General features: G+C 36.8%; 1 protein-coding gene across 1 annotated transcript in view; it reads left to right on the forward strand.

Moving 5' to 3' along the window:
- Positions 1-23,898, forward strand: part of LOC111701477 (protein piccolo) — a 30,006-nt gene that overhangs the window by 4,987 nt on the left and 1,121 nt on the right. Inside the window, exons 2-12 of the mRNA XM_023472773.1 lie at positions 6,980-6,984; positions 10,110-10,171; positions 10,392-10,480; positions 12,719-12,839; positions 15,551-15,824; positions 16,547-16,820; positions 17,729-17,864; positions 19,118-19,176; positions 19,461-19,563; positions 20,569-20,645; positions 21,809-21,900. Of these exons, the coding sequence (XP_023328541.1) occupies positions 15,703-15,824; positions 16,547-16,820; positions 17,729-17,864; positions 19,118-19,176; positions 19,461-19,563; positions 20,569-20,645; positions 21,809-21,900 (863 nt within the window). The 5' untranslated portion in view covers positions 6,980-6,984; positions 10,110-10,171; positions 10,392-10,480; positions 12,719-12,839; positions 15,551-15,702. The remainder of the gene's footprint in view (positions 1-6,979; positions 6,985-10,109; positions 10,172-10,391; positions 10,481-12,718; positions 12,840-15,550; positions 15,825-16,546; positions 16,821-17,728; positions 17,865-19,117; positions 19,177-19,460; positions 19,564-20,568; positions 20,646-21,808; positions 21,901-23,898) is intronic.

Here is a 23,898-nt window from a genome sequence, read left to right on the forward strand (position 1 = left end):
AGGAGTCCCTTCAACGAGTGCAGGCCACGCAGAGCGAGTCTGAGACAAGGTTGACAAGTGTGGAAACCAGGATTGATCTTATAGATAGGAACCTTAAGTCTTATGTACATCAAAAAATTGCCCCGGTTAAGCAGAAGGTAGCATTATTGCAGCAAGATAACAGTTCAACTCAGGTCACAAGACAAATCCAAGACTCAATAAAGAGTAGGGTAGAAGGGTACTGTGAGGAGTTAGGACTACCAGAACTTAGGAAGGAGATTGTAGAGCTACGGGAGCAGTCGTCAGCCGACGAAAGGACGGTAGGAAACCTTAGAGACTTAGTCGTTGAAGTTAGGGATCAGGTTATAAGGAATCCTTTATCCTCGAATGTTTCCAGGGCTATCCACACGTCCACTCCATACCCCCCCGACCCTGCACAGACATCTAGAGAATGTGAAGTTATCAGGAACAATATAGAGCGCTCAGTTAGGTTAATTAGACAACTGACCAGCACTAGGCTAACGATAGGTTCTGACGTAGGCTTAATAAAGAAATGCAACAAGGAAGATACAGGGAAAATTAATAGACATGTTAAGACCTGTAGCGATGACCTCCTGAAGTACATAAAGTACCCCGACGCAGACGAAGGTTTTTGCTCAGATGTAAGATTAGTATTAGATGCAGCAGACGATTGGGTAGTCAATGTAGAAAGCATCTATGCGCGATCTGAAGCGCATGCGATTAGCGACTCTAGGGGAGATATCTCCAGGTTGGGTATCTTTAATAACAAGGCGGAGAAAACAGTATTTGAGTTCATAGAAGAAGCAGATCTAGCGATGCTAGGGTGGGGAACATCAAAACAGCGCGCGTCCCTCCTAATTAAGCACCTATCTGAAGAAATCAAGTCGCGTATTGCAGATTTCTCAGATAACTTTGGAAGGATTAGGGAATGGTTAATTAAGACTTATGGGGGCCCAGAGAGAATTATAGGAGACATATTAGCCAGGCTGAGATCCCAACCTAGACCAGTGAACCCAGTAGCGATTACCCCAGGAGATAAAGGGGAGAGATATGCTTATTTTGCAGCCATTGCATCTGCAATAGGCAGAATTGATAAACTAGGAAAATTACCCGACATTAATATAGTGCATTTAACATCAGTAATGTATTGCAGGAATACAATCTCAGGCCTTATTGAATTATTACCCCTTCAGGATCAGGACCAGCTGCAGAGGAAGATGACGGAGAGGAACCTGGACTGGGATAACCCCCAGGGAGAGTCAACGTACGCTGTAATCAAGGAGTATTGTACAACGGAGAGGAATATTGTTGCGTCCTATAGAGGAGTAGACAACAAATCGAGGAATAAACCTAAGTCCGTATTCATCTCCAACACAGAGAAAGAGGGGAACTCAGATGAAGATGACCTCAAGGAAGTCCATACCGCCACATATGTTCCTCCAGCCCCATGGTATCCTCCAGGAATGAGATTCCCTTGCCCCCTATCTTCCCATAACCATGAGATGGCAGAATGCAAGGAATGGTTAAGCATGACCCCAACAGAGAGATGGGAAAACACCAAGGTCAGGAGAATTTGCTATGCTTGTCTCCGACCCAAGTCAGTATGTAATGAACGTAAATGTAAATTCACCAAGACTGTTGATCAGGTGATCACGTGTCAAGGCTGTGTTGAGTATGCAACAGCTAATGGGTGGGCCCCGTTCAGTATTTTAATGTGTCGGAAACGTAAACATGCTGAGGTCAGGGCAAAGTACACTGATATTAAAAGGACTTTGGATAAATATTTGGGAAAAATATCGTCTGATATAAATGAGTCCAATTTAAAGGTATCTGCTAATTTTGCACGTCAAATCCATGCTGCAGCCCCTATAAATGACCCACAACCGGGGGGGAGCTCAGATAAGGATAAACCCTTGACTCAGGACACACCATGCATAGACACTCAATCAGGAACAAGGGTTTATCCAAGTCTGGAGCTTATTGAACCTGAAATAAACCAACACGCTCATTACATGATGCAAATTTTGCAAATAGGGGGTTCCCAAGTTTTAACGTTTTTTGATACAGGGGCAAACTCTCATTTAATTAGCGGGGCAGTGGCGGAGGAGGAGAAGCTGGAGAGATACTCGAACAAACCCACCAGGATAACAGTAGTGGGGGGAGGTTCAGTCTGCTCAGAGTACGGGAGTTATAAGTTCTGCCTAGGACCAGACACGGAGAATAAATTCCATGAGCTTAAATGCATCGGAATGGAAGATCTTACATCTGAATTTAGGAAATATGATCTTAAAGAAATTATAAATGAGTATCTAGAGGAGTTAAAAAGCAACACTGAGAGGGAGGTATTACCAGAGTATGTGGGAGGGGGAAAAGTCAAGTTGCTAATTGGGATTAAGAACACGAACGTAGTTCCAGTTCTAATCAAAACATTAAAGTCAGGGGTGGGGGTTTACAGAAGCCCATTCAAAGATGTTTTTGGATCAAGGATCATATTTGCGGGGCCGCACGCAGCGTTTACGCGAGGGAATAGAGGCATAAGAGAGGAGGTTTCTCATGCAGTGTTCCACATACAAAACCGGCAGGAGAGTATCCAGCAGGGGGCTCAAATACCGTTTCATATCGTAGGAGACAAGAGAACAGGAGCTGGTGTATATCCGACTCCACTGAGCAGAACAGATTTTGAGCAACTAGGGTGCAACCCGGAGAAGGAACCGGAGGAGTATTTATCTCAAGCCAACCCTACAGGATTAGAAGCTCATGTATGCAGGATCAAAGGTGATCAAGGTCCCATTGCCCGTATGAGAGAGCTGTTAGATCAGGACAACCCAGAAGGATTAATCTCATTCAGATGTACAACATGCTCCGCATGTGTAACCTGCAGAAAATCACCCAGGACGAATGCTATATCTCTTCAGGAAAGTAGGGAGCAAGAAGTAATTGAGAAGAGTGTAACAGTAAACCTAGAAGAGAGAAAAGTACATGTAAAACTACCATTTATGATGGATCCCATACCAGTACTGAGAAAGAAACATGGAGCAGCGGATAACTACAAGCAGGCCAGCAGCGTGTACAGAGCTCAATGCAGGAAACCAACCAGACTGAAGGAAGGGATGAGGAAAGTCCATGCAGACCTGGTAGAGAAGGGTTTCATGATGAAGCTCACAGATATGAGTCCAGGGATACAGGAAATAATAAATAAGGCAGAATTTGTTCATTATTACCCATGGAATATTGTAGAAAATGAAGGTTCAATTAGTACCCCTATGCGTTTAGTAGTAGATCCATCAATGACAGGGTTAAATCAAACTTTAGCAAAGGGGGAGAATACAATGGGAAATATATTTACAATTTTAGTAAGATGTCTAAGCCAAAAGTTTGCATGGGCTTCAGACATATCTAAATTATACAATCAACTGAGATTAGAACCGTCGGCCCTCCCCTTCTCATTATTCCTGTATCACGACTCCCTGGATCAAGAAATGGTACCGGAGAAGTGGCTGATGGTGAGAGCATGGTATGGAGTAACACCTACAGGTTCTCAAGCAGGTTTCGCGCTGGAATGGCTGGCAAAGTTTGCAGCAGAAGAGTTCCCGCTAGGGAGCGACTGCATCCTGAACAACAGATACGTCGACGATATTCCCTCAGGTGCGGACACGGAAGAGGCAAGAGAAACCCAGGTCCAACAGGTAGAAAAGATATTAGAGAAGGGAGGGTTTAGTTTAAAATATGTTGTCAGGAGCGGAGAGGATCCTGATCCGAAGGCAACCACAGACGGGGTGTCCACAAAGCTGTTAGGATACAAATGGGAAACAAAGGAGGATGTGTTAAAACTTGGGTTTACAGAGCTGAACCTAAATAGGAAAGTCAGAGGAGCAAAGAAACCGAACGAGTTTCCGATATCTTCAACTCAGGATGCTGAGAGATTACTGCAACCTCTTCAGATAACCCGAAGACAGGTGATATCTAAGATTGCTGAAGTTTTCGATCCAGTAGGACTATGGGAACCGATCAAGCTGAACCTAAAACTGGAAGCAGCGGAGTTAAACGGGGTAGAATGGGATAAACCATTACCAGAAGATCAGCAGGGTATCTGGAAAGATAAACTGGTAGAGTTCCTATCCTATGGAGATCTTACGGCAAGAAGGTGCGGGATCCCAACAGATGAAGAGTCAACCTCAAAGATAAGGCTTATTGTATTGTCAGACGCTGCAGAATCAGCAGGGGGAGCGGCTGTTTACGCAGGACGGAAAAGGTTATCCGGAGCATGGTCGTGTAAATTGATAGCAGCCAAATCCAGGATGATGAAGTTTACTATCCCAAGGAATGAATTGTCAGCAATACTTCTAGCCACTGAACTTGCATTCCTGGTCAAGAAGGCTCTAGGAGACAGAGTGGATGAGATCATCTATGTCACGGACTCCACAATAGCCTTATCATGGTGTCACAACACAACTAGGAAACTAAGGGCTTTCATTTTTGCAAGGGTGGAGTCAATCAGGAGAATGATCCAATGGACTACAGACAAGGAACAAATTCCCCTGTATCACGTGGATGGAACAAGGAATTTAGCAGACTTACTCACCAAAAGGCATAGTATCAAGGTAGATCAGGTATCCATAGGTTCTGCTTGGCAGGAAGGGGAACCATGGATGAAGGTTGATTTTAATGATATGGGTTTAACCTCGTATGAAATGTTATCATTGGATAAAAAATCCCAGGAAGAAATATTAACTGAGTGTTTTTCTGAACCTAATCTACCTGAGTATGAAAATGTTGAGATTAATTTTGCCTTTGAAAACCCGGGTTTTTGCGCGGCCATAGCGGGGAGGGGTTGGGAGGACCTTTTATTAGACCCAGTGCGTTTAGGCTGGAGAAAAACCCTCAGGATATTAAATATAGTAATAAAGTTCAGAAATGTGTTAAAACATGAGACATTTCATGAACAACTAGATCAGGACTGCAAGGTATGCACGAGCCAGGAGAGAGCAGACCCAAGACTGAACCACCAGGAATCAAAGGATATATTATTTAGATTTGAGTCCAAGAGAGTAGAGGCAAGTCTAAGCCCTAAGGAGTTAAGCAAGTTTACTTGGAAGGAAGGTATATTGTATTTCCAGAGCAGGATAGCAAAAGAAAACCCATTTAAGTTCAAAGATCTAGACATGAACCCATTTGTAGATAAACACGAGTTAAAACCCTACTTACCAGTAATGATGAAAGACTCCCCAGTATTGTACTCTCTGATAATTTCTATCCATTGCAAATCAACCCCCCACGTAGGAATAGAAAGGACAGTAAGAGAGGTATTCAAAGAGGTCTTTGTAGTAGGAGGACTGAGAGACTTGCTGAGAAAGATCAAGGCAGGATGCATAACATGTAAAAGATTAGATAGAACAAGAGTGGAACTTAAGATGGACTCTCACCCAGCAGCTAGGACTACTATAGCCCCCCCCTTCTACTGTTCAATGATAGATATAGCGTATGGATTTGCAGGAAGAGCATACAAAAGGTCAAGGACTAGGACGAAGATTTATGCATTAGTGTTCTGTTGCATTCTTTCAGGAGCAACAAACATATTAGCGTTAGAAGGAATAGAGACTAGCGATGTAGTCCAGGCGATAGAAAGGCATTCTAGTAGGCATGGAGTACCAAATGAGTTATATGTAGACAATGGTTCTCAACTGAAAACCTTGGAGAATGCAACATTCAGTGTGAGAGATGTTGATGCGAGGGTGTACGACTCTTTAGGGATTAAAGTTTACGTCTCGAATGCAAAAGCGCATGAGGAAAGAGGGAGAGTGGAACGGAAGATAAGGTCGTTAAGGGAAACATTGCAAAGACTAGGAGTAAAGGCAACGGACCCACTGACAGCATTACAATGGGAGAGTGTATTTGCAAGGATAGCATCAACGTTGGATGATATGCCCCTGGCAAGAGGTAAACCATCATCAGCTTCAAATCTAGGTTATGAAATTATCTCAGCAAATAGACTTAAGTTAGGCAGAAACAACTACAGAAGTTTGGAAGGAGCAGGAATAAGCATAGAGAAAACACCCCACCTAGGTAGGATGCTAGAAAGGAACAGAGAGATATATAAAGTATGGTACTCAATGTTTATGGAAAATATCCATGAGCTGATGGTTAAACCAGACAAATGGGATATATCAGGTGTGCAACCAAAGGAGGAAGATATCGTCATGTTCATCTTCAACGACTCAGGACACTCAAAAGAGGATGTAACGTGGAAATTAGGGAGAGTAACAAAGGTTATACCCAGAAAGGTTACTATTGAGTATGTCTCAAAAATCTCAATTCAAGGAAAGTCAACCTTATCTCAAGTATCAAGAAATCCAAGAGACATTAGTATTTTATTCTCAGTTGATCAGTTATTTATAAACACAAATGATCATTTCAAAGCTTTATTCAATCATGAGTAGTCCATATACCGCAATAAGAGTATATCCTTGGGGTTTTAAAGTATTAAAACCAAGGGGAAGGGTTCAGTTAAAAGTTCATAACAATTTAACTAACCAAATTAGAATGAAATATTTCATCAAAATATTGTACAAATGTTTACAAATGCTTAAATATTATTATTACAGGAAGCTGGAGAGTTTACCGGAAATGAGATCCGAGGAGATGAAAAGGGTAGTAGAAGAAAGAGTAAAACTGGCAAGGTCAGCAGCTCCTCAAGGAAGCAGCGACCTGCTGGTTCGGCAGCCACAGGTGGTCTCCTGGGGCACCAAGAAGGTGTTTAATAAGGAAGAGATCATGGCCAAAATAGTAGGTTACAAACCCATCATGGGCAGGAAACAAGACGAATCCTGTATGGACAAGTACCTGAAAAGAGTGATGGTGAACGGGTTGCAGGACCCTAAGCTAGGTGCAAGGTCAGCGTACATCCCTGAGGGTGCCCCCCTCTTGGAGTACTTGGCGGTGTACCAGGAAGGCATGGATGCGTGGAAGTATCCTACAAGAGAAGAGGTAAACCTGTTCCAGAGGTCTCGAGGGTTAGCCTATACTATGATTAAAGAAGTAGAAGTACGAGAAATTGAAGTAGAGAGGTCAAGCCCATCCCACATAGCGGAGACAGTGGAATGGTTTTGGAATCACTGGATTGCAACACAGGAGAAATGTCCAACCCAGGTGGTCAGCCTAGATAACGAGCAGGTATCAATGACGTTGTACGACATGATGAGGATGGCAGGAAGACTAGACCTGGAGAAGGGAAAGAAATTATCTAAGAAGAAAGAACCTAAGGGTTCAACGAAGCTGGAGGAGGAGGATAGATTCATACCCCTCCCAGCTAAGATAATGTTAGGAGACGGAGTAAGATTTTGTCTTATCATCTCAGTAGTTCTGCAACGAGATAGGAGCGGAGATTATGTGATCAACAGACTAACGGTGCAAGATGAACTGTTGGAATTTCTCACGGAGATACCTGTAGCTACTGGAGTAGGAGTAGCGAGGGACATAACAGATATTGAGTTTTTCTTTTCACTAATCTCAGGGAAGGAAATAGAGATGAAAGGGTCTATAGAATTGGGTTCCTTGGCAGTATTAGCAGGTTACGAATTTAATGCCAGGAATATGACGGCATTGGGAGTTCAAGTAATGGGCACAATCCTGAACAAGACGTGCAGCACCGGAGATGATAAGTGGGGGTGGAGATGGGCAGAAATACCTAAAGCTCTCCAAGTGTACGGATTGGGAGACATCAGGTTTGGATATATGTGTTATACCACATTAGCAGGTATTCTGCAAGCGGACACTTTCCCGGATCCGGAAATCTGCTGCAAGTATCTAGAATGTAGCCAAGTGGAATTTACAGCGTTCTTCATGGATTGGACCAGGACTTCATTGGAAGGAGTGGAGGTGAACGCAGATGCAGCTCAAGCAGCTGGTTCAAGGAAAGGTTTAATAGACTCACTAAGGTTCAGGTTAGTGGACGGATCAATCCTGTCAGATCACATACCTAACCGGATAAGAGTCTGGAAGAAGTTGATAGGCGGGTGGCCCACTATAACCTCTGGAGGGTGTAGGTTCCTACTCCAAGCTCGGATCAAGTTCATCCACCAGATGGAGCTGCTTAAAAGGTTAAATTATCCATGGAGGTTTGGTCTCACTTTACCAGACATTTCTCAGGAGCTGAGAGAGTATGCCAGGTTCGGGATATCTAGATCAGTATTGAAGAAAGTTATCTGGACGGAGGAGGTTCCAGAATCAACGAAACTGGAAATGGTTAGACCAGTATCCTTGGAAACTCCTATCCTGGAGTTAGACCCAGCAAAGGATAAGTGTTCTAAGATCCTCCGCTTCTGTACGCAGAACGGGCGGATCCAGAAGCTAGCATTAATGGAGTGGTGCAGAATGTACCCAAACAGGATTGTGAACTTTCTCCAGAGGATGGACGTAGATAAGGATTACAAGCTGTACTTTAGGCCAGTCTACGACAGTATTAGGTTGGTCTTCTGGAGGGTCGTGAACCGGCCTACGATCAAGATACCACTGTTAGACGAGGATCAGGATGAGAAACTAAAGAGACAGCTGATGAGGGCGGAAGCGATGATGGAGAAGACGAAGATCGAGCACGAAGCGTATGTAAAAAGAGCGGAGTATTTGTCTAAAATAATCAGCTCTAAGGACAAGGTGGAGAGGTCTAGGTGGAGGGAGAATCTTCCTCAACTACCGGAGTGGAAGCTAAGGAGGAAAAGGAAGAGAGATCTCCGGAGACAGGAAGAGGAGGAGGAATCCAGTAAGAAGAGAAGAAGGTTAAGCTCAGCACGTTCTCGGTTAGGTTCGAGGGTAAACCCTCAACCAACCTCAGTGTCTGAGTCGGAGCCAGAGTCCGAAGAGTCGGGGATCGAGGAGGTGTACTCCGGAGCCAGTGAAAGGGCTCCAAAATGTAAGAGGATCCTGACTCTGAAGGCCGGGAAGAAGAAAGGGAAGAAGAAGAAATCCGGCTCAGCAAGCCAGCTGGAAAATATCTTGAGGGAGGTGGTTGATCTCGATCATTATGAGTATCCTGGAAGGAAGTTGACAGAATCAGATGAGGAGTTGGAAGCTAGGATGAAGGGAAAGAGATCGGACGAGGATTGCGTCCTGGAGACGCAATTTATGGAGGAGCTCTAACCTGGAGCCCGATGGAAAGATAAGGATTGTTTGAAGCTCATTTTTTTTATTTTTATTTTACTATTTGTCCCAAGATAGATTGCAGATTTGGTAACTTGGTCAAATCTTTATAAATCCAAAAGAGTTTTGGTTCTCTGTATATATAACACTTATTGTTTAAAGCTCGTGTTTATGTAGTTTCCCAAAAGAAAAAATAGATTGCAGATTTGATAGCTCAATCAAATCTTTATAAACTTAAGGGAGTCTAGAGCTTATATGTAAATATGTTAAAATCTAGTTGGCATATTTTATCTGCCTCATAATAAGTCGTTGTTTGAAAATATAAATAAAGTTGTTTTCTGATGTGTTGGATTATTAATGATCGGAGATTCTTATCCCTCATGTTCCCCCGCGGGGGAGTGTTTTATAAGGAGAAATTCGGGATTGATTCTCCGAAACCATAGCATAAAGGGATGATAAGTATTTATTTTATAGATTCGAAACCATAGTAATCTCGTCCAAACCAAGTTCTTTTTTATTTATGAGATGCATTGGATAAAGTAAACATGGAGAAAGGAGAAGTAAAAGAGTAGCAGAAATACGTATTTTTAACCCTTATATCATTAAATGGTTGTAATATGAAGGATGAGGTTGCGTGATCCCGCGTCGGACGACGAGGTTGCGGGGTTAAATAAGGCCGGAGAGATGAGTCCGTGCCAGGATATACCCGTGAGTAGAATGAACGAAGCCGACCCAGGAATATGCTTGTTCTAGTAACGTTTATAAGCTAGGGTCGGACGAAGGGCCGGCGAAAATTAAGGCGGACAGTAATGATATGGAAGGAACGTATATCTGCGCGAATACCGGATGGATTCTGAAAAGTACCGTGGGTAGATCGGAGGGAGGTTCAAATCGTTCAAGTCATTCTGATTCTATACTGAGAAAGTGACCGAATATAATGGTTTTGATGAGTTATTAAAGGGTGAATATTATTTCAGAGGAATGGAATAGTATCACGAAGTTAAGAGCGCATAGTTTCAGATATTGTGGCAAATTAGAGGTAAATTATTCATGAAGCAGGGGCCGCGGTCGGCCGATGAAATTTTCTTCATTTATGGGCGATGATCGGGTCTACGCATACAAGAAAGAAGCGTCGCTGATTTTAATGTTTATATAGTTGTGTTTTTTATGTACCGCCGATTTTTTTTATGCTTTTATCAATGTAATATGTCATATTTTAGTTTTATATATATTTGACTGATATATTTTACCTTATTTAGAACGAACGCTATTTGGAACCGTCTTGCAGAGATATATGAGCAGTGAGGCGATCATCGACGTTACGTTCTACCACAAGGATGAGTTCGAGGTAGAATTTATTTACTTGATTCGACTATGTCTCGGGGATTTCTTGATATTTGTATATTCCGGGTTTAGAATAAAACAATAATTTCGTCTGATAACACCAGACCAAACTGTTCTCTGCAGTAAATGTCTCTGTCTGATAACACCAGACCAAACTGTTCTCTGCAGTATATGTCTCTGTCTGATAACACCAGACCAAACTGTTATCATACAGTTTATGTCTCTGTCTGATAACACCAGACCAAACTGTTATCATGCAGTTTATGTCTCTGTCTGATAACACCAGGCCAAACTGTTCTCTGCAGTAAATGTCTCTGTCTGATAACACCAGACCAAACTGTTCTCTGCAGTATATATCTTTGTCTGATAACACTAGACCAAACTGCTATCTGCAACTGCAGTATATGTCTCTGGCTGGATAACCAGACCAAAATGTTCTCTGCAGTGTATGTCTCTGTCTGATAACATCAGACTGAACTGTACTCTGCAGTATACGTGTCTGTCTAATAACACCAGACCAAACTGTACTCTGCAGTATATGTCTCTGTCTGGTAACACCAGACCAAAAAATACTTTATAGTATATGTCTCTGTCTGGGTAACCAGACCAAACTGAGTAGCCAGGTTCTGTGCTTTAAAGCGTGAAAATATATTTGGCATCTAAACTATACATGGTCAATAATAATTAAATCATATTTAGTTAATACTATTAGATAAATCTGAATAAACTGTAAAATAAAATCAGTCAAAATTGTGTCATGTAAGATTTTTCATTTTACAGTCAAATATAAGAACTCATCAAAATACGTTAAGATAGGAAGCGTCAGGGCAAAAAAAAAAACCGAAAATGTCTAAGCAAAACTATACGTCGAAAAAAATTTATAAATACATTTTTCTTTTCCTGTTTTTTTCAATTAACTTCACGAGCAGCCGTAGTACTTTTGATTTCCGAGCCGGTTCAACTTTTCCGGTCCCAGTTAGTACTGTATCGCCCGTCCATTGGGTAAATAAAGCAGACACTAAATAGGACTAGCCGGTGCAGCAACAAGATTGACGCGATTAGACTTTTGGTTGAATATACTTTTACTAAAGGGGGAGGGGTGCGTGATTTCCACAATTATTTCCTCGGAACTGACTTTAATTTACCAGCCGCTGAACACTGATAACTTGTCAGGGTGTAAAGTTTCAAACAATATGATAATGCATGTAATTATTTGGCAGAACTATGCCAATCTGGAGTTTACTTGATTTCAGCTTGTCTATTGTCTCCATGGTTAAAAATATAAATGTATTGAGGTTCACGGACCAAGTCAGGGTTATAATGGTTTAAAGGGATCATGCATAAGCGTAATTTTAATCCACCCTTAATGCAAACATGACAATGTCCGATTCACAATGGTACCCTTGAAATATTTATTTGATCAAGAATCTGGAAGATAATGTTGTTTTTCCCTGGTTTAAAAGTGTTTTACTCTTCTAATTAATTCATATATATGTTTTTCTGCAGGAGAAATGGGCAAGTTACTTTTGTAGAAAACCCACAATTGTAAATATCAGTTTTCAAAGTCATTGACAAGGATATCTAATTCATATTGTGAATCGGGCATTGTCATCTTTGCTTGTAAAGTCACTTTAAAATACGTTTACAGTCCCTTTAACATGTTTTCCTCTCCAGGTTTGTATTGTCATGTTTAATATGTGGCTTTATTTTCACGGGAACCTGAGAGTGACTTAACATTGGTTCTACATCATTGCATTCAACACAATTCTTTCAACATTTGAAAAGTGTTTTATTTATTTATTTTTTATATACTAGCTGAAAAATTCGAATGAATAAATATTAATGTTTTATCCTATGTCATACCCATGGGTGTCCTAAAAAAAATCAGACAATTTGATTTAGCCGTTTTACCAGCTTATATTATATATAATATTGTATATTCGTAAAGAAATTGAGTCTTTGCCACAAACTCGGATTTTTAAATCCCAATTTCTTTAAAACCAAATATCGTAGACCGTAGATATTTCAAACTAAGAATTCTGGTGGATCTAACAATGTAAGTTTGAAATATGAAAGGTATGTATCATTTGGTTGTTGAGATTTTGGTACTATAAAATTGGAATTTGTGACAAAAACTCAATTCCTTTCTCGCTTTTCAGTTTTACTTGGTTTGGTTCCATATTCATTTAGCTAAAACTAAACAAATTAATTTTCCTTCTTAATAATTTCATATTTATATTAGGGTTGACAGCAGATCCTCTGTTTCCGAGCCTGGACAACAAACTTAAACTATTTTTTCCTCTTCATTTAATATTCACTGATTACAAAATTATATAACGAGTAGAAGCTCATCCGAACCATGGGTAATAGTACTGCAAACGTTTAAAACATAACAATTGTACATAACAATTGTACATAACAATTGTACATAACAATTGTAATATATAACATGAATATGGAAACTCTTGTTTTTATTAAGGTTCAATCGTCGCCACGTTAGCTTAAAAATATTATTTTTTTAGACACCGCTGTACTTTTTTTTACAAAAACTTTATTTTTGGAATGCAAAACAGTTCTATTTATTCGTTTCATTGAGACGGAAGGATGACAAATGTAAAATATTCAGGAATTATACTCAATAGAATACAGTTCGAAGATCAATCTTAACGTTGTTAGTTTTTTTGTAATCAAACATGCAAGTTAATCTTTTAGATCATTGTTTTAACCAAGAGCCAGGGCATAACAACAATTTATTAAAACTTTGAAAGGAATTGAGTCTTTTGCCACATTTTCCGATTTTGTAATCCTTATATCTTTGCAACCCAATGTCGTAAACCTTAGATAAATTTTTGTTAGATCAACTAATCTAAGTTAGAAATATCAAAGGGTTACATCATCAGGTTGCAAAGATATAGGGAATAGAAAGTTTGAGTTTGTGGTAAAGACTCTCATCATTTGTAGACAAACAAACCGTAAAACTTGGTGAGATGTACAAAAACTGTTTTCTTCCCTATAGGTGGCTTATAACACAGATTGACCTTTTGAGACAGTTTTCTGTCAAGTATGGAACGATTTTTAATAAACCAGGGGTTGTACTTAAGCTACACCTAAATAATATAATTAAGCCCCCCCCCCCTATATACTCATCTATAGCTGGATTCTCCTTTCATTAAACACTGCCAAGAAGAAAATATATGTTTAGAGTGTCCAAAAGAATTGAGCCTTTTTTAACACATATATCTTTGCAACCTGATGGTGTAAACCTTGCATTTTTCTAACTTAGATTATTTGGGCTAACATAATTTAAAGTTTGAAATATCAAAGGTCTACGACATTGGGTTACAAAGATATAGTATTAGAAAACCAGAGCTTATGGCAAAAAATGAAGTCTAATTTAGTTAAATCTAATATACATGTTGAAATCTCTGTACAAGAATCATAGTATTTCAGTAAATTTATTTATTTATTTCATTATTGATTTTTTTATTTGTACATCCTGTATATTGTATAAGTCTAACATGACTGCAACATTGGTTTTGGAACATTACTGATAGAAACAATACTTTTTTTGGCTGAGACAGAAAATCCCGAGAAAATTATCATAATCTACAAAGAAATAATTAGATTTGTTCCTCAATAATCCCATTCTTGAAAAGGGGATAATTATATGTTTAATTAATTTGCAAGGGCGACTTGGAGCCTAAATAACGCCTTCAGTCATAATGTCTTAACTTTAGACAACATGTTTACCCATTAAATGTAGATATTTCGCATTTGGTATTTTAAACTTGTTCGTAGGTCTGAACATTTTGACTATTTTAGAAAATTTGGTCTTTTACAGAATTTTTTACGAATTTTTGTTTAAGAGACCAGTATTATATGAATGAAAATATTTGTTTAATACTAAAGAGACTACTAACATTTTTTATATGACTTTTATATCATAGTAAAATTGATTTCACAGTAAAATATATATGAATTAGAAATTTTAAAGAAATAAACTGTCATGTTTCGTTGGACACCCTGTAATATACATATTAGAGCAATTTAATTTTTTTGCTTTGGGGATGTAAAATGTAAAAAAATTGTTGGTTTTTGACAAATAACAGACTGTGACACACGTTTTGTTGTTCTTTTTTCAAGGGTTTACTAAAAATGCAATTTTAGATCTGTTGCTTATATAACAAAAAAGTTAAAGCTATTTAATAAAAATTTAATACTTACTGGACTTTTTATTTAATAAATTATAAAAAAAAACCATTTATTTATCAATGAATGATATGGTTTGGGTTTGTGAAGGTTGTCACATGGATGTCTTACCATTAAACTATTCTCACGGGTTCTGATTACTTCAGAGTTGTTTTATTCCCGCAGCATGACGAACAGTTTAGACGTATTAAAGTATAGTAATTAGTCCTACTTCTCCAGTAGTACCCACACTTCTTAGCAGACAACTGTTAACCAATATTATTATAATTTTTTTACCTACACTTCTTAGCAGACAACTGTTAACCAATATTATTATAATGTTTTTACCCACACTTCTTAGCAGACAACTGTTAACCAATATTATTATAATGTTTTTACCCACACTTCTCAACAGACAACTGTTAACCAATATTATTATAATGTTTTTACCCACACTTCTCAACAGACAACTGTTAACCAATATCTTTTTTAATATTTTATATTTTTCAATCTGAGGTTTAAAAATCCTTTAAATCCTTAAAATAGTTGCTTCGGAAAATCCTATAAAATTAACAGCAAACAGGAAATAAAACGCAATCTTAAAATCTTATTTCTTAAAAGCTTATAGAAAAAAACTTAATTTCAAACATTTAGTTTCTGAAAATGTGGCAAATTTTATTTAAAGCATTTTAACAAAATGTGAGCTAGGGAAAAATCTTATTTTTCCAATTTTGATCAAACTCTGAAACTGAATAGATTCTAATTTTATTTAATTTCCCCGCTCACGGTTGGGAATAGTTTGAAATAAAATGTGAAACCCAGAAACAGTAAACTTGATATAACTTGATATATTTGTAAATAGATTTTAAGTTAAACTTTGTTCCAGGTTTATGTTTACGAGTTAAATAATATATTTTGATTAAATATTAACTTTAACTTCACAAACCCAGTACTCCAGTAGTACTCAACTACTCCTACTAAACCCTGATCCACTTCTCCTACTCCTACTCCTACTAAACCCTACTCCAAACCTGCAAAATGAAACTACTGATCCTAGGACTACTAAACCTAGTAAAATCTGATCAAGGGTTTGGTTCCTTTAATTCAGGAAGCTTCTTCTCCTCCCAACCCAATCCAATAGGCTACGAGGCATCATCTGGGCAAGTACTATACTACGTTATTTTAAATCAGAAGACAGGGTCGGCAAATTTGATCAATCCTTTTAATCGTTAAGAGCTGAAAACTTCAGAATTGGAGACCCTTAATACCGATCGCTTAATCTGAATATCCACTTTTGATTCCTTTTTCCCTATTCCGGATTCAGATCATTAAGAGTTCTCTCATTAAATGGCACGAAAAATTTCACATTTTTCGGCTTCTAATTGGCTGTTTGGTTTCTACAATCGACACTCTGATTGGTTGCATTTTAGATACTTTCCTGGATACAAACTAAAGATAAAAATAATTTTAAGATTAACAAAAAAAGGAGCTCATTTCCCACTACATGTAATAAAGATATGTTTGATTACAAATACATATACGATGCTATATCAATTGGACTAATATCCGATTGAACTGAAGCCGGCTTTTATAGCATTTAAACAAATATAAATTTAATCATGTTAATATGAACTTATTTAAACACATATTTTATCACATTTGAGGACTATAGTCGTTTTGATCGTTAATCCTAACAAACAGTAATCCAAGGAGTTCTCTTCCTTTGTTTATCAGTCACAGGTTTGAAGGGTACCATTGTAAATCGAGCATCCCCTATTTACATTGAGGGCTCCTTACAGTTACTTAAAGAATAAAATATTTAATACTGCACAGGGGATTAGGGATTTCTAAAAAAAAATCTAATCATCTTGGTTTTGTTTAGATCTCCTAATCCGTATTCTCCACCCTCTCCTCCAACCTTCACAACTCCACCTCCTCTATCCAACTATCCTGAACCTGCTCCTGAATATGCTGAACCTGGTCCACAGTATCCAGAACCCGCTCCTAAATATTCCCAGCCTGCTCCTCAATACGCTGAACCTGCTCCCAAATATTCTCAGCCTGCTCCTAAATATTCTAAACCTGCTCCGAAGTATTCCAAACATGCTCCATACTCCAACTATGAAGAGTCACCAACACACAATTGCACAGTCCAGGTTAGATTCGTATATATCTAAATATATATATAAAGTAGTAATCTCTTTTTGTTTATTTGTCCGATCATAAACCAGAAACCTCGGTTTACCTCAAATTTTGATTGAGTATCTTTGTAAAAGTTCTTAACTCTTCTGAAGCAAACTTAGTTTCAAGGCAAAGCTGGGTTTCCAATCTAGTATTTTAAAGCCTGCAGTAAAAGTTTTAAAAAAAGAAATATATTACTCGTCTCATATTCTTATTTCAATATCGGTGTAACCTGATGGTGTAAACCCGCTATACTTCAAACGTTGACTGTTTGATCTAGCAAATATAATAGATCTGTATATATTATAAATATATGAAAAATAAACATTTAGATTAACGAGTTTTTTATTAGTTTATTTTATGGTTTCAGTGGCCATATTCTGTTTTTTTTTTATGGTTTCAGCTTACTTAATATGTTTATCAAGGTTTCAGCTGATATATTCTGTTTATCAAGGTTTCAGCTGATATATTCTGTTTATTATGGTTTCAGCTGAAATATTCTGTTTATTATGGTTTCAGTTGACATATTCTGTTTATCAAGGTTTCAGCTGATATATTCTGTTTATTATAGTTTCAGATGACATATTCTGTTTATTATGGTTGGTAGCTTTTGAATGCTCAAAACTCATTTTTTTTTAATTAGGCAAGTATTTTGAGTCTTTAACCGATTGTTTTTGCCATAAACTCTGGTTTTCTAATCCCTATATATCTATGTCGTAGATCCTTAATATTTCAAACTCTGAATTCTGATAAATCAAATAGCCTAAGTCTAAAATATAAAAAGTGTACACCATCAGGATGCAGAGATAGAGGGGTTAGAACATTTCTGTTTTTCAGTTATATCATTTCTCATTTATCTGGAAAGCCTTTGTTATTATTGTAGGATGAGAAACTTACTGCTGAGGTTTGTACACCTAGTTTTATATCTAGCTGTGAACCTGTAACCCTGCAGGGAACTAGGATTGGAGAAACAGACAAATGTTTAACTATTACTAGAACAGTGTGCACTCAAACTACAGGTGGTTTAACCTTTTAAGAAATTGAGTTTTGCCTCAAACTCTAATTTTTTATTCCTGTATATTTGCAACCCGATGGTGTAAACCATTGATATTTCAAACTAAGATTATTTTGAAAAAACAGTTTGAAATTTCAAAGATCGACAGCATCGGGTTGCAAAAATATACATGGTGGGGCGGGGCTCAACTCCTATAGCCCCCCCTTAATACGCCCTTTACCGATAATATCATAATAACAAAGGAATTGGTTGCTATCAATCTAAAACCCCAAACTAAAATGTTTTCTCTGGAATTACGATGTCGAAGAAAATAAGATAAATGAGGGTTTTTTAGAGATGATAAAACAAGATGGAGGATACTTAGTTCTAAATAAACCTGTCATTATTTATTGATAAACTGAAATATTGTTTTATTTTTATTGAAAACAGTGGTTACAAGAATTGTAAGGAAACTAATATTTTGTTTGTTCTAAACTTTACATATTTATATAGTTGCATAACTGTATAAAGAACAGAATAAGCAAAAAGTTGATGAACTGCTCTCTGCGGGACAGAAAAGATAAATACTTGGCAAAGAAACCATAGTAAAAAAATTATAGAAAAAAAGTTTTTCAGTTCTATTATACTAGTTACTTTTATGCTCTTGTTTACTTAAACTTTTCCTAATCTACTTCTTGAACCAGCATGGCATAGCACTCTAAACTCCGGGCTGACTTTTAAGCCGCTAGAGCAAGCTCCGCAGTACACATACAGACTATATATTGGCAAAACAGCACGGTACACCAAATCTTGCGCTGTTGTTGCCTTGATGAGTTAGTTTAATGTCAATTGTACTTCACAATTAAAAATGTACATTTTCATTTGTCTATTTCATTATTCTTAGAGTTTAATACATTGCTTGAATTATTCCTGAGTATAATTGGAATTCTGAAATTCATTTTAATCAATTTTGAATAGATTAATCTGCAAACGCTTGTTTGTAAGGAGGAACAAATATTTCAAAAATTAAAATATTTTTTTTTATTCCTAAAGGTCAACATTTTAATTTCTGAACCGGAGGATCAAGCAATTAAATCCGTATTTTTTTATTAATTAATTCCTGTTCAATATCCTGTGTGTTGGGTCCATGACAAAGAAAATTTAAATTGAAGGATCAAGCATTTTTTTTCCTAAAGTTATCTCAGTGGATAACGAGATCAATTGTTCATATAAAAGTTTTGAACTCTTGAAATGATTATTCTGTTTTTTTTTATTTAGAGGAAGCGATGGTAAATCTTTGTTCTATCAAATATGAATCCAAACCTAGAACAGCTGAGGTAGGTTCATTTACTTTGTATTTCAGTTTATTTTTTAACAAAGAAAAAAAAGGCTCAAAAATCCTTTTTTTCGGGACGCCATATGTTTCTGGAGGGTTTTCTAAAGGTCCTTGCAGAGGCCTTTTGCCCCAATACTGTGGACATGAGCTAATTAGTAAGTTTCCAGTGGTCCAGGAGTTATGTGCATTATTGTGTAATGTGTATGAAATCGTAAAATCCCTAATGAAATCTTAAAATCCCTAATGAAATCTTAAAAACCTGTAAATTATCTTTGTATATGTCAGGGTACCCTGGTAGAGGTTGGATTTGAGAAGGAATGTAATAAACAGATGGTGACGGTATGTGAACCTACTTATCCTCGTCATCATGGATACAGCTACCAACAAGGTTGAACATATTTTAATCAGTTGATAAATTTAAGAATTTCTAGAATGTTTTATTAAATTTAAGAATTTCTAGAAAGTTTTATTAAATTTAAGAATTTCTAGAACGTTTTATTAAATTTAAGAATTTCTAGAACGTTTTATTAAATTAAAGAATTTTTAGAACGTTTTATTAAATTTAAGAATTTCTAGAACGTTTTATTAAATTTAAGAATTTCTAGAACTTTTTATTAAATTTAAGAATTTTTAGAACGTTTTATTAAATTTAAGAATTTCTAGAACGTTTTATTAAATTTAAGAATTTCTAGAACGTTTTATTAAATTTTAGAATTTCTAGAACGTTTTATTAAATAGAATAAATTAAAGGGAGGGTAAGCGTAATTTCTTGTGAACCTCTATGCAAAGATGTCAATGTCCAATTTAAAACGGTATCCTTGAAACCTTCATCAAAATGTGATGGGCAACTGCCAATTAACATAAACAGTTTAAAGGAAAAAACATTGATATCTAATTCATATCTAATTCAAAGCTTTTAATTGGATATCGTTGTAAAACAATTCCTATCTTTGCTTGGAGAATCATTTGAAATTACGCTCACTGTCCCTTTAGCTCATTATCTTTTCTTATCTTTCTCATTGGTCAAATAAAAAGTTTAACCAATAAGGTATAAGTTCATCTCATTGTGCAGAGATCATGTTTTAAACTCATTATCTAAAAGTCTTCATCTGAGGACTACTTTAAAACTACTAATTAAAATATGTTGCAGATTAACAATATTATTTTGAACTTTTTGAACAATATTAGAACTATTGGATACAAGCTTAGCTTTATAAGAAAGTCTATTTAATTTATTTGCAGTTTGAGGTTTCCATTTCGTCTTCAAGGGTTATGTTAAAAATCGTGTTTTAAGAATATTTTATATCTTATAACCCACCAGGTATATAAGGACAAATTAAATGCGTTAGATAAATCCCAAATAATAATCTTTATAAGTGTATTGTCTATATAGGTTCGTATCAACATTGTAAGGAGATAGCTCAAGAAACCTGCTACAATATTCCTTCAGTACACCCTAAACCTACCCAGGTTGAAAATATAACTTTATAATAAATCTCATATATTTATATTTATATATATTTGTATATATGTTAGCTATACATGGCCAAACGCCTGGACCAAAATTGGCTGAAAATTTTATAGGGAACCCATGGGTAACATAGGCTAAAAAAAATTCGAAATTTGTTTTTCAAAATTAAAAAAAAATGCAAGCGTTTTTTAAATTCCAAGCGTTGCAATGCTCATATATAAGCTATAGCCAAACGGCTGGAACAATTTTTGAGGGAACCCATATTTACCCTGGAGTAACAGAGGCAAACAAATTCGATTTTTTTTTCTATATATTATAATATTGTATTATATAAACACCTCTAACGTTCTAATATTATATAAACAGGTATAAGTACAGGTACCTGAGTTCTAATACATATACTCCAGGTAGAGGTACAGGTACATGAGTTCTAACATATATACTCCAGGTGGAGGTACATGTACCAGAGTTCTAATATATATACTCCAGGTAGAGGTACAGGTACATGAGTTCTCATATATATACTCCACGTAGAGGTACAGGTACATGAGTTCTATCATATATACTCCAGGTAGAGGTACAGGTACATGAGTTCTAATATATATACTCCAGGTAGAGGTACGGGTACATGAATTCTATCATATATACTCCAGGTAGAGGTACAGGTACATGAGTTCTATCCATAGATAAAGATAGATTGCGCATAAGACGACATTTTTCATCTTGAAAGATATAATGTACAGAGATGTTTTAAAGATATTCCTATTATATAGATTAACTAGGTCGGTTGTGAACATTGGCTGTTCTCATGTCATTGAGTTCTTGTGGTGTACATGAGTTCTGTAGAGAGAAATTTAAGTTAGTTTAGTCCTTCTCGTGTCCTTCTTCAGTTCTCGTCAATATGATATATTGTTCTGTGAAATATTGTTGTTCAAATAGTTCCATTCCCGGAGATATTTTACACTCTATTATGAAATCCATTAAAACACCAAACCACCCCGCTTATCATTGAAATACACTTTGACCCCTGGAAGTATGAGTTCGCGGACTGTACAATTCTTGGTGATTTTGCGTACATAATCTATCTATGTTTATTTATTTATCTATCATATATACTCCAGGTAGAGGCACAGGTACATGAGTTCTAATACATATACTCCAGGTAGAGGTACAGGTACCTGAACCTGTTCAAGACTGTGGACCCAGAAAGGTTGTTCTGCCAAGTATAGAGTGTGAGGATATTACGGAGGAAAAGTAAGTATTTTTATTATTCCTGTTCTTGATCAGGTTTCAAGAATTACACAATTATATCTCACTTAAACTTGAACCTTAAACAACTATGCTTGGGTATATCCATAGTTCACAATAAATGGCGTTAGCCGTAACATAAGAAATAAAAAATAATAGAAAGATCTCAAAGGTAACCCGACATAAACTTTATACAGGGTTGCCCACAAAGAATGAGACTTTAATAACGACCAAAAATCTATGATCTAACCGTAAAAAGGTTGATTTTGTTTTTTTGCACTAAAACTAGTCTTTTAAGGTTCTGCTGAATGTCTTGGTATCGAAAAAAAAACAAGTTTCCAGGTGCAGGAAACCAAAACTAAATAAATTTTGCAAAGTCGTTTATGAAGTCTCATCCTTTGTGGGTAACCCTGTATGCCTTACCGGTGTAAAATGTAATAATAGTGTTTATTGACCTGTATCCTCAGAAAGAAACATAACAAGATTAGAGCCTTTATTGGCCCAGGGGGTAAGGTGGGGGTGTCTATGTGTTCCGGGGGATGATAGTTCTCTACCTGTATGCTCAGTTAGCTTTACTGTACACTTACAACTGTTTACTAATAAAGATTAAGCCAGAATCAACTTATAATAATCAAATATGCAGTACGCTCTCGGTATAGTTTATGACCTAAAAAATTGTTAAAGGATTAACGTACATCACCACTCTATAGATTATAACCTCGTTGGGGGTGACAAATGCTTAGTGAAGCAAGATAATTAGGACATCGATTAAAGTTTATCATGATGAATCATATTTTAGCAATTTACTTTATAATAACTCCTGGTACTTATCCTTGAAGCAGGTTTTTTAAAACATTATAAACATGATTTTTCATTTATCCAATTCTACGGAAATAGAACTCTATCAACTGTTAAATGGAGGATTCAAGTGGAAGACAAGAGAAAAAATAATCGTTAGGATTTAATTTGATGTTTCTTTGAAAAGCATTTTTTTATCATTCTTCGGAGAAATCTAATCAAGATTTTTTTTCCGGCAAACATCATAATTCAGAGTCAAATTGAAAATCGTCTTCGATCTCCATTAGCTGTGTTTAATGAATTTAAAAAGGTACCTTATACAATAGGTCGTATGGGTTACAAGCTTTCAAACGTTTACGATATTCTGTATGTTTCGGAGAGGAATTTACAAATATTGTTTTAAGAAAAGTTATAATGCAAGGAGAGTTAATTGCAGTTGCGTATACTCTGCGAACATATTGAAACCAGTTCTCTCTGGGCGAAATTTGTAAACAAGAATAGATGCATCAATGTTCTTTTAGTATCCGAGGAGGATAAAAGCATTTAATTTAGATAATTTTGACAATTCACATAATAGTTTCCTTTGACCAGAATATTTCATTGATTTTTTTATGTGAGAGATGGATCCCATTTCAGGCTGTAACATCCGTCTTGTGTTTACATTACCGCCCAGAGACAGAACACTGCAGTACAAAAGATGCAGCGCACACCTCTAAAATAACTTTCTTTGCATTATAACCTTGGTTTAAAGAATACAACTGGTAAAATTTTGTTCACGATCGACTGCCACAATATATCTCAAGACACGGTAAACTAGAGGTCCTGATTAAAAGTCCAGTGAGTGTTAACTTCAGTGTACTGAGTACAGCAGGCAAGCTGGGCAAAACTGTACAATTTTAGAAAAAATTGGGGTCCTATGTGAACTTATACTTAAACACAAGTTATTTTTCCAGTGCTTACTTTGTTTTTCTAGATGTGTATATGTTCCAGCTATTGAACCTGCAGATGTACTGGCTGAACAGTGTACTGTACAGTTTATTTACTCTAGATGTGTATCTGTACCAGCTATTGAACCTGCAGATGTACAGACTGAACAGTGTACTGTACAGTTTATTTACTCTAGATGTGAATCTGTACAAGCTATTGAACCTGCAGATGTACAGGTTAACCAGTGTACTGTACAGTATATTTACTCTAGATGTGTAT

This window comes from Eurytemora carolleeae, unplaced genomic scaffold (genome assembly GCF_000591075.1).
Source record: "Eurytemora carolleeae unplaced genomic scaffold, Eaff_2.0 scaffold372, whole genome shotgun sequence".
In the NCBI taxonomy this organism is placed as follows: domain Eukaryota; kingdom Metazoa; phylum Arthropoda; class Copepoda; order Calanoida; family Temoridae; genus Eurytemora; species Eurytemora carolleeae.